Raw genomic sequence first — 17489 nt, forward strand, 5'->3', positions numbered from 1 at the left:
GAATGACCTTTGCTTGATTATTTCTATTGTCCCACCCATGTGGATCCAGGCAGTCCTCATATCATGTTCTGCTGTATTCTGATCCTATTCCTAATTAAAAGAATACTTTCCATAGTTAGAACCATTTGTTACCTCAACACTTCTGACAAATTACTCTGTATGAAATGCTTACATGCTTACAGTTCTTGCTCATTACAATCTCGAATATGTACTCTTGCTCCCACCCTACATAACTAACTCTATCCTCTCACCTCCCCTTCTCCTTCCTGCTAACTTCCCTACTATACCTTAGAATTGCATAAAATCTACTAGACAGGCCCTTAAGTCTACTTCCCCCACTATGCAATGTCCTTTAGCATCACATTGTACAATTCCTTAGTTAGTATGATTCCTCTCAAAGCTGTATTCATTGCTATATCTGTTGTACTATTGTTGTATATTCTTCTCAATCTGCATTAATTGTTATTTTTTGCGCATAATTTGTTTTAATTTTTTGCTTCCTTTTTGTATAACTTTCATTACTACCTGCTGTACCTATATTGTTCTGTTACATGCATCTTTTTTTGCTTTTTGGAGCTTTTCTCCCCAGGACTCCATTGAAAACGGGTTCTTTATGGCCCAATGGACTATCCTGGTAAACCAACTGCAATAAATAAATAAATAAATAAATTAATACTCAATTACCTTTTCTCTCTCTCTGTCTCTATCCCATGACCCCCTCCTACTTGCAGTAATCCCTATTGGCAAAATCTCATAGGTTTATAGATTCATCTCATCTTCATTGTTTTAGCTTTCTTTTCCATTCAAGTGTTGGCTTAGTTCTTGGAATACTTTCTGCTACTTTATTAATATAACATTCTGTATAGTCGTTGTTATTCTCCTTAAAGAGAACTGCTCCTCCATCTCATCCTCATCCCTTTCCACTTTGATTTATAACCTTCTGCTTGCGTTATGTAAATAAAACATAACCATATAGCTCTAAAGTATCCCTTCAAATCAGATAATCTTAAACCACTTTTTCTATAGAGAGGATCAGCTTTTCTCACTTAACTCTTTATGCATTCCCCTTTCAAATATATTCCTTCAACTATTTATTATCATCCACAACTTTTCATCTAGTTGATGAAAATATGCCTGACCTATATATATATATATATATATATATATATATATATATATATATATATATATATATATTTTACTATTACAGTCTTTGTTTTAATCGTCATTAATTGTATATCCCAAGAAGACATGAAACTGTCTCAAAATGTTCCACAGCAATGAAATGTCATTTTCTGGATTTTTCAAGTAAAAAATAATATTATCTGCAAATAAAATTAACTTCTTTTGCTTACCATAACATTTATATCCTTGAATTTCTGAATCTCTTATTTTGTTTGCAAATGGCTCTAAATGTAAAATAAACACAGAAAGAAGACAACCTTGCACTGTTCTTCTGTTTCAACAGCTTGTTGGTGAGAAATTCCCACACCTTAACTCCTTCCTCCAAGTGAAAAAATCGCTTACCTTAACTCCTTCCTTCAGCCCTTCATATATATTTTTAATTAACCTTATTTGACAAGTTATTCAATGATGTCCCAAGCCGCGGTGGAGCAGCGGTAGCATTGTTGCCTCACAGCAAGAGGTTCTCCCATTCGATTCTCGGCTGGAGCGCCTTCTGTGTCGAGTCTGCATGTCCTCCTCGCTGTCGAGTGGCGCTCGAAAGACATGTGTAAAATGAGCGTGTCATGCCTTCGTTGAAGGTTGGGCACTGAGCTGGCACCTCAGCACTCGTAAAAAAAAATCTACTGTCAATCATTAGCGGACCACAGTTCCGCTGTGGCGACCCCTAACCGGGAAAAGCTGATAGAAGAAGAAGAAGAAAAGTTATTTAATGATGAGATTGCTGGTGCTGCTGGATGTAGCTTCTGCCTGCCGAAACCAAAGTCTGATTAATGCACTAAACTTTGCAGACTATTAACCTTTTCAGCACTATATATTGACTTTTACGCAGTTGCTACTAAAATAACTTGTCTATATAACTGACGACACGAATGATAATGTCACAGTTTTTACAGGTTTTAATGTCTCACATTAAACTTTTCAGGCAGCATAGAAAATGTTCTCCAGTGTACCAGATCTAACAAAAAAAAAAAAAGTCAGATCTAACATCACATACTTTTAATGTTCTTTATATATATTCTTCTGTGCCATCTGGATCTTGTCCATGAAACAGTCTGTTGTTGTTAATACCTTTAGAATTCTTCTGATGTCATGCAGCTTGTTGTTAAGCTACTTTGTGTTCTGTTTCAAGGTGAATAAACTTTTAGAGTCTCTTTTCTATTATGAATTTTTCTGTATGAAAGCAGTCTTTAATCCCTGCACCTGGTTTCTTATCAGTTTGTACCAAGTACCGGACATTCTGTAATACATTTAGTTGGATGACATTCAGCTAAGAGAAGTTTAACCCTTTAATGTATACATGCTAGCAAACAGAAATGCACATACATCTAAGTGACTACATTTTCCTACATATATTCTAGCAAACAGAAGTGTACATACACTGTTACATTTTACTACATATATATATATATGTATATATATATATATATATATATATATATATATATGTATATGTATAAACCAGTCCCTTAACAAAAATGTATAGGAAGCAGAAACAAAGTCTATGTGAAAACGCTGTTATTTAACTTTCCAGTAAATTGCGTTTCAGTAACAGTTGAAAGCATGTGAGAATGTTCAGTTGCTTACTCAAATATAAATATGCTGGTTTCTAAATACCTGTTATTTTCTTTACAGGCATTAAGTATGCCAATGTCCAAAGTGAAAAACAGACCTTAAAACGCTATTGTAGTGTTTTCAGTAGTAGCGTTGTATTAATCTTGCACATATATATGAATTTACAACTTCCCACAAGCTTTTTCAGAGCATTTACAGGAACCAACATCCAAAATAAAACTTGTAGCGTTTGTATGTTAGCTTCCAACAGCTGCATAGAGTACAACCTCCAACTTCCAAGCATATAAAAGTTACACTTTCTTGTAAACTTCTTACCAAACGTTGCAAATAACAGCATACAAAGTAAAACTTGTATGTATGTATGTATATATATATATATATATATATATATATATATATATGTTGTTGTGTCTTTCGGCTTATCCCGGTTAGGGGTCGCCACAGCGGAACTCCGGTCCACTAATGATTGGTAGTGGATTTTTATGTGCCGAGTTACCAGCCCTGACAAACAACCTTCAACGAAGGCACGCCCATTCACGTATGCCTCCACACAGAAGACGCTATAGCTGAGAATCGAACGGGACAACATCTTGCTGTGAGGCGACAACGCTACCGCAGCACCACTACCGCGGGTATATATATATATATATATATATATATATATATATATATATATATATGTATGTATATATATATATATATATATATATATATATATATATATATATATGTATGTATGTATATATATATATATATATATATATATATATATATATATATATATGTGTGTTTGTGTGTGTGTGTATATATATATATATATATATATATATATATATATATATATATATATATATTCTAATAAACAGAAGTGTATATGCGCTGTTATAAATGTCTAAATATATATATATCTAACACTATTATTCTATTAGGGAATGCAAACGCTGCTATTGTCTTACTCATAGAATCCTAGCTGACTATCAAACGCTTTCTCTGCATCAAAACCCAACAACAAGATTGGCAAGTTCTTGCATTCTGCTTCCTTATGAATCATCACTGTTCAATTACAGTTATCAAAAGTTTGCCTTGGTAACAATTTTTAATCTCTGGACCCACTTTGCTAAGTCACGATATGTGGAGACTGAACTGCTGAAAATTTAGATTTACGTTTACATATATAAGTGTGAGATTACTGTTTCTCAGAATATCGCCTTTTCTCAGAAGGATCTTGGAGTGGTATTTTGACCTTGGCACTGTAACAAAGTAGGGAGTGCTCTGTGAAAAAAAAAAAAAGCTTCAAGGAGAAGGGTGATACTTGATATTTGCCCTCATTGTGCACTTTCAGTCCCTTTTTCAGTATCTCAAGACTCACTAAAGCGATTCCTGTGGTTTCAACAGGCAGCCATTTGCCTACCCTCCACAAAAGCCGCAATGATCCGTATCTATCAATTCTGGCCACACCTTTGCCATCTCTTTGCTAGTTTAAACACAGACACTATGATCATGGTTTAAAACTGAAGTGGATCTACGTTTAGCAGCCAAGTTAGCTCCCTGTAAAAGCTCCTAGTTTCCAAGAGATCACCTCTAGTATTAATGGGAACATCATCCAATAATAAAAAAAACCCATAAAACCTGAGGTCTTACATATAAGAGAGTGCTTGTAAAGTGCATCTGTATCTTTTTTGATAGCAATATTGTTTATTTGCCTTCTTTGTATTCTTTCCGTTTTTCCTGTGTAAAAACAGGGAGATGACAAGAAGCTGGCCACATATATAAGACCAGTACTGCCACAATTAAAATGTTTATTAGATGTGTAGGTTTTGTTACAGTCAGCAATAGTAATTTTGCTGCCTTCCAAAACACACTTGCTCTGGTTGCAAAAGCCACACTTGCAAGTTTCCTGCTTTTTATTAGACGTGGTGATGCTTTTCAACCCCTCTTTCATACCTTTTTAAAAGCTTTTTGTCTGTTTTGTATATTATAAGAGGTCAATCACCCAAATAACCAGTCTAATCTTGGGACAAGGAAAGGAATGGGATGTTCCTAAGAACACTGAGGGTGAAAACTATGAGAAGGCAATGATACTAAAATACAACAATGACTGGAAGGATGGCTGGACATTTGGGTGATTGATCACTTATAATATATATATATATATATATATATATATATATATATATATATATATACTTTAGCTTGCTTTCTCCCAACTTTCTTACCTTGTTAGAAAGTAAAGCCTGGCTACATTACAACTAAGAAAAAGTACTTTCTTGTTTTAATATCTTTAGCATATACAGCAGTCAATAATAACCCCACCTCACATTTAAAAAGTCCCTGACTGACCAGTGGGCAGCCATACTGGAAGCCCCTCTGAATGAGTTTATAAATCTGATACTGCTCATTTATAATGTCACGATACATGCAGGAATACTGTGGTCTTTCTTGTAAAAGGAGAAAAACTGGGTTGCCCTCTCGCCCCTTCCTCTTCTCCATTTACACTGCAGTTAGAGCATCTTTATACATTTGTTAGCCAGGTCAGCCTACTGGAGACAAGTGTCTCTTTGCTGGGGCTACCTGGCTACCTGGGAGCACTGCTTGGTTAAGTGATTTGCTCAAAGTCACACAGTAAGCAAACAAAGGTAGAAGAACTCAAACCCTGGATAACCTGGGCAAAAGGAAGCAGCTTGTTAACAGATGAATGTTTAATCCTCTGTGCTAACTGCCAACATCTGGCAACTATAATAAGGACAGGAGATTTGAGGTAGAACAGGTAGATCATGAAAAAATAATGATATTGTTTGTGAATAATATTGTGATTTATTTGACTGATTACGATAAGTTAATGAAGCAATGTTTAAACTGTCAAACAAGTTTAATAAGAAACTGGGCTATAAGATCACAAAGACAAAAAGCAAAATCAGCAGGGTGACAAATCAGTATAAAACAGACATATTTATTGAAAGCAGAATTTATCAGACATTTGAGATTACATTTGGGTAATAGCAAAAATACAGTGACTTAAAGAAGCGATTAAGAAAATACTTCCATAAATGGAAAATGCTCTGGTTGTAACCAGATATGCCAGTTGCAAAAGTGTACTTATTTGTTGATAATAGACTTGTGTAGGATGGTAGAAAACCCATAGTGCATTGAGATACACTGATTCTTTCAGAGATGGGTGTTTTAAATGTCCGAATCCGGAGATGTACTTTGATGCATTCTGACTAAAGATAACTACATTTGATTTCTAAACCAAAATGTGATACAAGTCAAATCTGTTTGATAAGTATAACATTTGGATGTACTGTGAATACAGAATGAAGTTCTATGTGATAAAGCAGGCTGAGGGAATGCTGCACACATTACTACAAGAAATTAATCCATGGATAAAGTTTTGTGTTATCTACAGAAAATAAAAAAAAAAAAGTTTCCTAGGGGAGAGGGGTTTGCATACTCAGAGAGGTTGGAAGACTAAAGTGATATTTTGTGATCAAAACAGAGTAGATGGTACTGCAGAATTCTTAGGAATATACTGGAGAGACAGAAAGCTCCAGTTTTCTGTGGTTAGTAGTGCAGTGGTAACGTTGTCGCCTCACAGCAAGAGTTTCTCCAGTTCGATTCTCGCTGGGGTGCCTTCTATGTGGAGTCTGCATGTCCTCCCTGTGTTCGTGTGGGTTTCCTCTGGGTGCTCTGGTTTCCTCCCACATTAGAAAGACATGCATCTGGAGCCGTTCTCCCTGGGCCTCCACTGAAAATTGGCTTTGTTCAAAGTCGGACTTTCCCGGTTAACAAATGTTAAATAAATAAATTGTGTGGGATTCCTAAGTACAGGAAGGACCAGACGTTTGATGCAGCTGTTGGAGGGGGCTTTGCCTAAAATAGTTTCATTACCACTGTAAATTAGATGGGATAGTCCAGTCACAAAAGGTTTAGGTGGCAGAGAAAAATTAGAAGAGATGGGAATACTCATCTGAAAAGTGAAGGGGGTGAGTCATGTGGAAATCGATGTGTAGTTTACCTGAGAAATGCTACAATGTCAGTGTGAATCAGAACACTTGCATGGAAACAAATACTTTTATACTCCCTATAAGTTAAGGCTCATGCTTTCAAATGTAGATGCATACTAATGGAGACATTAAGGAGGGTTAGTAGGGACAGTGGAACATGTTTTTGGTCATGTAGGAGTCTGATTAATTTGAAGAATGGCTTAGGAGGAATGACTTCTGGAGCTTTAAGATAGGAAGTAAAATTAACTAACATTTTCTACTTTTAGGAGGAAAGAACAAGTCATACTGTACCAAAAATAAATGGGCTTTTTTTGATAACAAAAATATGGAAGTCACTCAGTGATATGGTTTTATTAATGGATGCATTAAAGAAAAGGAAAACTAAATGGCAAAACATATTCATGGCAACATATGTGAACAAACTACCATCAAAGTTGTACAAAGATTCTATAGAATTGTAACTGCAAAATTAAGTTGATATTAACCTAGCTGACTCAATTAGAAACATTATTTTATGGCAAGGGTACTGAAATGTTTATTAATTTATTAAAAGACATATGATTATTTAACACTATGATCAAACGACCAGTGTTACTTATATACTTCGTGAGTGATTAGATATCAATTCAGGTTATTGTTACAGGTTATTATTACAAAGAATGTTATTACCTGTTTTCTGTTTGTTAATTTCTTTACTTAACACAGTTTTATTACAATTGCGTGTAAATAGGTGGCAGAAGATGTTAAAGTACAGAGATTAGCATTCAACACTTAATAGGAATATCTGTTAACATTTTTGTGCTGAATTTGGACTGCAATGATTCCTTTAGAAGAAATTATGTTCATGTTTTGTCATGTTGAATGGAATATATATATATTTTTTTTTTATCAAAAGAGTTTAACTGTTTTCTAGTTGGATAAAAGGAAAGCCACTCAGTGGCAGACAGAAATAGCTGAGAGATACATGCCAATGTTTGAACAACAACAGCTTGTTGTGGAACAACTCTACAGTGTATTGTAGGAGTGAATGTTCTGCAGCTGCAGTAAGACAGATGTAGATTTACACCCCAAATAAAAATCATCTTCCAGTTTGTCAGATAGAATTTCTTGATCCTTGGCTCCCTGGCCTCTTGCAGGATGCATGTTCTCAGTGAAGTGGTCCATGAAGCAGATTAGGCTGAGATTTATGTATGCACCAGCCTAAGACTCCTTAGGTTTGAATGTACTAGAAATCTGTTTTCTTGCATTATCAGAATGCAAAGCTTTAACTGGGACATGTTCCTGATTTGTTCATCTCAGGTAGCTAAGGGTACTATAGCTGCCTTGGCCAGAGACAAAATAAGGTTTCTTTTTTTTTTTTTTTACCTTTTGGAGCACCTCTGGAAGGGGACATAATGTTGGAAACATGTAAGTAGTCTCCCTGTCCAATAGAGTAGAAAGGCATTCACTATACTGGCTTCCTGTATAGAAATCCCAAACACAACCTCCAGCTGGTAACCCTCCTGTGGATAAGACAGTCCTATCTCTGGGGTTCCTACTTCTGAAACCGACTTTGGAAAACTTGTCTGTCTAATCTTCACTCATGGAGGCCAGATGTTAATCTGCTGTCTTTGTATACGAGCACATTCTAGTCTGATGGGTTACATGTAATCAAGAGATAAAATACCCTTTTGGTGGGGGTAGGGAGGCAGGTCCCACATCATCTCCACAGCTAGCCTTTGTAGTGGATAAAAATTGATGGCCCAACTTGTTTATGTACAACATAACTGTGCTGTTTTCTGGCCCCATGCTACTGTACTGTCCTGAATGCTTGGAGGAGCAGAACCAAAGTGATTTCTTTTATACTACTGTGTTTGATTAAAACTGATGTATACCACCATCTTTGTTGTTTGAGGTGGGCAGAATATGCCTCATAGGCTAGGTCAGAGTCATTTGCTGTCAAGATTGGAGTACTGACTGTGGGGAGAAAGAACATACCTGGACTGACTAATATCTGTTGAGACTACCAAATTAATCCCTTTTTTATAAAGTAGATCAAGTGGTATTACCTTTTCCAAGGGGTGCTTGTACTTTTCCCAGAGATTCCTGAGGTACCATTTTATCTTTGACATGTGAAGTCTGGCAATATGTATCATCAGGATAAATAATGACATGCAGCCTACAGCTTCCTGAATGCAACGTGCATCCTCTTAGCTAAGTGGCCAAAGAAAAGCTCTAACTGAAAGGCTAATTCCCTCAAAAAAGGGATGACTTTGCAACAGTGATCCTTATGATGAACCTTTAAGGTTGTTAGTAATGAAACATACATGTCAACATGCCCTAACTTGATAATGCATTCAGTCAAATCCAACAGAAACATGGCAGGTTTATTAGTTTCAAAATTGTAACGACAATTAAGAAAGTGTCATTAAGTTGGAAGATCTGTCAAAATAAAATGTCTCAACACAGCTTTTACTTAATGCCACAAAAAACAGTTTTTGTGGGAGATAAGCCCCATAGCCCTCTTGCAGAAGGCTTTTCCCTGCCCTTGTGACATTATTATAAACAATCCAAGGATGTTGCATTTTGGGGAAAGGGCAATGTACTTATTGTGATCTTCAATGTACATATAAAACAATCAAATATGTGTTATCATACATGTGGCTAAAATCACCTTGTTCCAGTTTCATATTACTGACATTTACATTTCTGGTATGTGAATACATGCATATATTTACTATGTGAAGTACATTCAAGCACAGCAGTGAATCAGTTCACGTAAAATGCAAAAAGGATATCTGTGCCTTCTGAGTCAAAGTGTAACAATATGAATTATGATATGCTCATAGGTAAGTATTAAGCTAGCTGCGCTATAGCCAATTTCCCTGAATGGGGAGACTCAAACCCTATTCCTTGTGTTTCTCAGGTAAACAGCTTAACCATTATTCCAACATCCAGTCCTGATATAGTGTAACAATAACATAGTATTACATTAAAGTGAAATGCAGTGCTAGAACCTACCAGTATAGATAATTACATATTTCACCACTTTATTCAAGTACAAAGCAAAATAATGCCCATTATTTAGGAGCATTACTACCTGTTTGCGCATTTCTATTTATCATTTTGTTACATAAATAACTTTTAATCAGAGCAAGTAAAGTTTTCAACTTACCTAAAAAGCCTCAAATAATTTGCGAGTTTTGGTATATCTGTGATGTCTTCCTACGATACACAAATGAAAACATGAATGAACATACATACCTTTAAGGCATAAAATTATTCCAAACTAATTTTGTTAAATAATGAAGCATTGTGGTAAGGTAGGAGAGGAACAGATTCAGTTTACTGAAAGGTATTCTTACTTTGATACTTAAAATAATGAAAGAGTACCCTTAAGTAACAGCAATGGCTCAACAGCAAAATTATTTTATTCATACTCCTGATGCATTCCAGTTTTAAACAGAAAAATCAATTGATATAGAAAAGCCACATTAACTAAGCTTAAATGCAAACTCTTATATCCTACTCTCCATACGTAAAAATCAGAAAAATAAAATTATTATTACATTTCACCCAAAGAAACCTTTATCAAAATAGTGTTAAGGTAGACTAAGTTAAATAAAAATGCTCAATTGATGTACACATTTAAACCCTGGCTAATCAAGGTATGGTACAGTAAAATCGCTTTTGCCTCTAAGGATAAAAATGTATTACTACATCACCTCTCATGTTCAATCATGGTATTGCTAATGCACTAAAGAATAAATTTTCCACTTTACTTTGGTTAACCACCATGGTGGTGCTGCGGTAGCATTGTCGCCTCACAGTAAGACGCTGTCTGGTTCGATTCTCAGCTACAGCGTCTTCTGCATGGAGACATGCGTGAATGGGCGTACCTTTGTTGAAGGTTGTGCATCAGGGCTGGTAACTCGGCACGTAAAAATCAACTACCAATCATTAGCGGATCGGAGTTCCGCTGTGGCGACCCCTAACCGGGAAAAGCCGAAAGACACAAACAAAACTTTGGTTAACCACCATAGGGTTCATAGCAGTTTCAAGGCAATTAAGTCTCTCAATCATCAGCACCTTGCCAATAACCACCCATAGGTTTTACCTACTTTCTCAAGGAAGACTAGGCCAGTTAGTTTGGAGTACATTTGTGGGTATCCATCCAGTCATCAGGTTCTGTTTGTAGAGTAACAATGTAAGTCCAGAGACACTGCCTGGCGTTACTATCAAAAAAACAAAGAAACACAAAGCCTAACTAAGTACCAAGAACTGCGCAACCGTGCAAAAAAATGCATTCGGCTGGACAAAAAATCCTACTACACAACATTACAAACTAAATACCAACACAACCCGCAAAAATTTTGGCAAAATGTAAACCAGCTACTAAAATCCACCCAAAAGGCTACCCCCAAACCAACCACCCCTGACACTAAAGTTCACATCGAAACACAATTCAACTCCCACTTTGTGAACTCAGTTCTATCCTTAGTATCACAGGACAGTTCCTTCCTCACTGTCCCCCCAACACAAATAACACTAATACAAGCTTTACCCTCAAAACAGTTTCCACCACTTCAATCAAAAGCATGCTCTCCAAACTAAAAACCTCATCAACAGCAGCCGACCTACTCCCCAGCTATTTCTTGAAACTCACAGCAGATGCTATTGCTATCCCAGTCTCCACTCTCATAAACAGATCAATTGTTGAAAACTATGTTCCCAAACTCTGGAAAATATCCTATGTTACACCCATACATAAAGGCGGGACCTCCACTGAACTTAATAACTACAGACCCATTGCTTTACTCTCCCCCCTGGTCAAATTCCTAGAAAAATGCATCCATACCCAAATGCTAAACTATCTCCTAGACAGCAACATCCTGTCACCTACTCAGCATGGTTTCAGACCTGCCCATAGTACCACTACAGCTCTCCTCTGCTTCACAGACACAGTAAACCATCTCAAAAATGAAGGCCTGCAAGTGTCAACTCTTTTTTGGATATGTCCAAAGCATTTGACACAGTCTCGCACCAAATCCTGCTAAACAAACTAAACCAATATCATCTATCTAATTCCACTCTTACCTGGTTCCAAAGCTACTTAACTGACAGGTACCAAGCTGTGAAATGGGAAAATTCTCTCTCTCCTCAGCTGCCCATAACTATAGGAGTCCCACAGGGTTCTATCTTAGGACCACTACTATTCACAGTCTTCACAAATGACCTCCACACCTCCACACAGCATGCATCTATAATTCAGTATGCAGATGACACTACCTTAATCTGTGCTGCACAAAACATTCCCACCCTCCTGCAAACAACTCAACTAGCATTCTCTGACGTTGAAAACTACCTTACCAAAGCCCAACTTATCCTCAATCCAAAGAAAACTCAGCTTATGATTATAACCAGTTCTAACAAAAACACTAACAGTCAATTCACTATCTACTCCACAAATGCTACTCCAATTGCTCCAGTGGCACAGGCTAAGCTATTGGGAATAACCATAGACTCCCACCTAAAATTTGATAGTCATATGAACTTAACTATTAAAAAAGTACATGCCAAACTGGGGTCACTCTACCGTATCAAACCATTTCTTACCAACAACACAAGATCAGCCATTGCTCGCTCCCAACTTCTATCCACCCTACTCTATGCATCTCCCATTCTGACTAATCTCAACAAAACTGAACTAAGCAAAATGGAAGCTTGCTATAACAGAATTGCCCGTTTTGCTGCAAATTGCTCATATAGAACTCATCACTGTACTGCTTTGAGACAGCTCCACTGGCTTGAACTGCCCAACCTCCTAACCTACAATCAGCTCTGCCTCTGTCATTCTATCTATTACCTCCCCAATAAGTGTCCTGCCCTCAAAACCTAGTACAACATCACTCAGCCAAAAGGCCTCTTAGATCATCAAACAAACTACTACTAGAAGTCACCAACAGCTACAATAGCTTTGGAGATGCACTATATAGTAGTTCGGTGGCTAAAAAATGGAACTCTGTCCCTACTAGCATTCAAAACACATCATCCAAAGCCTCCTTTAAAGACCTCATCAGGCAACATCTCAAGCAAAGTTGGCAGTGCCATGATTGCTCCCCAGGCTAGTGAAAGCGGATAACATATGCATACTAAATCTAGAGCAATTGATAATAGTTTTTCAATCTTACTCACAAACACTGGCTAATCTACAATGTATGTACTGTACCTGTGTACTATGTATGTATTCTACCTACATTCCAAAGTTCAGCTGTACACCACAAATCTATTACTTACCTTTATTTTTTAAATTAATATTTTTTTGATTGTTCTCTCCACTGTAACTGTTTGTGCCGCATACCACTGTAAAAACATGTCTCTTGTAATTTGTGTGTATACTGATTATGTCTAAATAACTAAATGTGTCTGTAATTTTTCTTTGTGGAGCTTTTCTCCCCGGGCCTCTGCTGAAAAAGGGCCTTTTCGGCTCAGTCAGACACCCCCGGTTAACAAATGTAAAATAAATAAATAATAAATAAATATTATATGTACATATATATATATATATATATATATATATATATATATATATATATATGTACATACACTTATTCTAAAGATGCAGGTATTGCTGGGTAATTTAATTTCTCTCTTTCCTACAAATATTTATCAGCTGGTGAAGATTCTGGTGTTTGCTATGCTATTACACCTGTGGAAATATAGCAGATCAATGACAACAGAGTCATTAATGGTGCAGTAGGGGAGGTACACATCATTTCTCAAGAATCTATTAGATACTGAGTAAAGGGACATAGTTTCTATCCTCTCTTGATACCTGTGGGTCGTTAAAAATTAAAGCTTCTTAGGAGCCTCTGGGGCTTCCATAGCTGTTTGCTATGTTAAGCAACATACAACCTGAATGGGGCGTTGCAGCCTATAATTGGCTTAATCAGTGCTGAATATAAGTGAATAATGACACATTTAGGTCTGGATGGTATACCCCTGACTATTAATTTTGCTAAGTGGAAGGATTTTCTGACTACAGTCACCACATGATGATTGAAGGAGAGAGGAAACTATCAATCTAGGTCCCCAGGCCCCTGACTATCTTTCCATTTTATAGTGGAGTACTGTCTATACCTCATATCAAGGGTAGGTGTTTTTTGACAAATAAAATAATACTAGAATTTTCCTTGTTTAATCTGAGATCATTTTCAGTACACAAGGTATTACTAGGGAAAGTTTTTTTTTTTCTGAAGGGTGCAGATGTCAGTGGAAGTCTTGAGAGTAACATCCAGATTGCAGTTATCAGCAAACTTAGATAACCAAAGGTTGTGGTTCTCAATTTGGAGATTAAAGAAGTAAATACAGAAATGAAGGGATCCCTGCAGACTGTTGATAAAATCTTGGAGATAAAGACAAGCTCCCCTCTGATGCCCTAGACCTTCAGCAAGAAATTACACAAACACACATTGGTGTGCTGAAAATGGGCACAAACTAAATACAAAAAAGTGCAACATTGTCACATTTGGTAGACAACCCCACTCCTCAGCATACAGCACAAGGAATACTCCACTTCAAAATGATCGTGTGTTCAAAAATTCTCTCTCTTTTCACCATCACAAAAGAACAATAAACAGACAATCCTTCTACTTTGCACAGCTAATTGCCAACAGAATATCATCCAGATCAAAAGAAGTAATTGTCCCCTTATATTCAGCCTTAAGACAATTATTGAGTATAATCCTCCAACTGTGATGCATCTCCCTGGACAAAAAAATCAAATAAATAGAAAGACCCCAGAGGTTCCTAAGAAGATAATGGACTTAAACACCCTGAGCTACCATGACAGACTGGAAGCACCGTCCCTTTGTTCAGTATCTTAAAGACTCTTAAGGGGAGATCTTCTCCTTGCTTTCCATGGCACAGAGACCCAATTGTCCTGGACCACTTGAATTTCAGCAAATCTAATAGTTCAACAAATACCAGGACCAAGGACCTAAATATTCACCAGCAGACAAGTAAAACAAGATGGAGAGATATATTCATCACACAGCACCTCCCTCACCTATGGAACAGATTGCCCCATGCAGACCGAGCAGCTTGATACTCTATTATCCTTCAAACGCGACCTAGATGGTTGGATGGGCACCCACAAATTCTCCCTGGATATGACTGGCGTAACCCTCCTACAGAAAGGGAGTATGGCTTAAAGGTGTTTACTAGCAAGGTGTAAAAGGTCATGACACTCATTTGCCTTGAAGTTTATGAGTCCAGTATAGAGCCCTGGAGGACTATGCTGGTTGCCTTCATTCCTTCAGATGAGGCACCTGCCACATGAACTATGTAGGTTATGTCTTTTAGACAGTTTGCTGTACATCTTCACACAAAAGGATCTACATTTAAAGCATTTAGCTAACTCTTAATGCCCATATGGGATATGGATCAAACATGTTGGTTAAGTCAAGACATGCACTGTGAACAGCATGATCACTATGAACAGCCTGTGGGACCCTCCTGAAAAAGTCAACTAAATTAATAAGCAGGATCTCCCTTTAACAAAGTTAAACTGTTGAGGGTTATATCATAACAGACAAGATCAGTTCTGATGCTCTCCATAGTTTTGCAGATCACGTTTATAAGGCTGATAGGTCTACAACTATTAGAGGTCTGCAGCAGGGCCACCCTTCTGGAGGGCATCATCACTGTGGTGTGCCATCATTCGGTAACAAATCCTATGGCTTCTCTTAGGTTAACTTGTTTGAAAATAGGTTTGTTGAGGGCATGTTGGTGCTATTTATTAACCATCCAGATAGGTTGTCAATCCAACGGTGGAAGTAAGTCTGGTCTCTGACAGCACCTGCAAAACACTGGTGACAATGGTGGGAGGATTCGAGTACATGTGGAGTTAACTCTGTACAAAACTTATTTGTGAGTATACCGAAGATGTATTCTGAGTCAGAGTGGATGTTCCTGTTCAGGACAACTTCTGGGCATTGTTGGGTATCGCTCCTTAACATCGGTAACAGACTTGTAGCTAATCTTTAGTGTCAAAAGCTAGCCTGAGTTCATGGGTTGCTTTTCTAGTCCTACTAGTATTTTCCAGTCCCCTGGTAATGTAGTTTGTACAATCCTTGTTATGAAAAGTTATGGATCTTTTGTATCATTTAACAATTTTTTTCTCTTGTAAAGTTTATTTTTGTTGGCGGACCATCAGGTTGGTTTGTTTCTAAATTTCCAATTGTATTTTGCTCTGGGTGGGAGTGCTAATTCTTTGCATTTGTCTAAATGGACATAGAAGTCCTCTATGAAGCTGACTGCAGAGTTAGAATCCAGGCCGGTACTCTTGTAGGTAAATTCTGAGATTTTGTCACATATCTGTATACAGCTTGGCCATCTGAAATCTTTAAATTCAGTAATATACTGGCTTCAGGGACTTTGGAGATTTTAAAGGCAAATGCCACAAGTTCATTGCCTGACTTAACTAGGGAAGGAAAAACCAGGAGAATAATACACATTGACACTATATTTATGAAGACCAGATTCTGAAATTTAAGTCCTCTCATGGGTTTAGCTATGTTCTTACTACTACACTTTCCCATATCTCCTAAAAGTTCCAAACATTTAATCATGCCATTCCTTTTTGTCCCTTTGGGACTGTCACATGTACATTCTTCTATGTGTACTACAACTTTAGAAAGAAATGTAACCCTTATATTCAACTTGCCTGTATATTCACTGCTTTTATTCATTAGATATGCACTTATGTACGTACATATGAATGTGTGAGTGTGTGCATGTATATATTTATTTCCCTTTGCTGACAGGGATGGTCTTAGTAGGCTATATAATCCCTTTTCAACAGAGTTCCAAGAAAAATGTTTGATTACTTAAAGCAAGCAATAATCCCCAACACAGAGGGCATTATCCTGGAAATAATACCTGTGCAAATGCTGTTGTGAAGCCCAATGCTGCAGGCTGTGCTAGCCTTCCAGCCTCAATTCCCCAGCCACCTCCCACCCTCGACCACTTATTTTCTCATCACCACACCTACCGCTCTACCCTAAGTACCACCACTTATAATGTATTGCCACACTTCTCATGTATCTGTGTTTTACAGTTAACTTAATTTCTTGGTACATCTGCAAGTTGTTTGAAAATGAAACAAAGATTATGATATGTTTTTGATGTTTTAATTTTACTGTTGACTCAGTCTTTTCATATGACCTCATCCATGAAACAATGTTAATTTAGGTATTGTCAATGATTTACATACACCAGCAAAGTATTCTGGGCAGTCAAAAGCTGCTTTCTTCTCTAAGGGAACAACTACTTACATACATTACTGTTTCACTAATAAATCATCAAAAGTGTTACTTTTCACTGTAGGGTGTTCTACTAGTTAGACACATCTGACAGCTTGTCTTACTAGGCTATAATACTCCACTGCTGCTGTACCTGGCATGGAAAAATTGCAGCTTAGACACTATTGTAGGTAGTAAGGTATTATGTGTTCAGTCTTGTATGATGTCATGTCAAGAGTTTTCAACTTTAAGAACATTTTCAAAGGGTTGTCCTTATGAACAAAAATAATTGCAAAAATAATATTCCTTTTATACCAATCATTGTAAAACTTGATATTGAATGTGGTAAGGAGCTTAACACCCATCTCTGAATGGGTGTTATTTACATTTGCTATGGAATGTGTGATAATGCACTTTAGGGTAGCACCAATGAAACCCCACATTC

At 37.0% G+C, this 17489-nt stretch overlaps 1 protein-coding gene across 1 annotated transcript in view; it reads right to left on the reverse strand.

Annotated features, from left to right (window-relative positions):
* Positions 1 to 17489, reverse strand: part of FERMT1 (FERM domain containing kindlin 1) — a 1173069-nt gene that overhangs the window by 553788 nt on the left and 601792 nt on the right. The window contains exon 9 of the mRNA XM_044056523.1: positions 9916 to 9965. Coding sequence (XP_043912458.1) covers positions 9916 to 9965 — 50 coding nt within the window. The remainder of the gene's footprint in view (positions 1 to 9915; positions 9966 to 17489) is intronic.

The sequence above is a fragment of the Protopterus annectens genome, chromosome 1.part2, assembly GCF_019279795.1.
Source record: "Protopterus annectens isolate FY-2018-M chromosome 1.part2, PAN1.0, whole genome shotgun sequence".
NCBI lineage: Eukaryota > Metazoa > Chordata > Ceratodontiformes > Protopteridae > Protopterus > Protopterus annectens.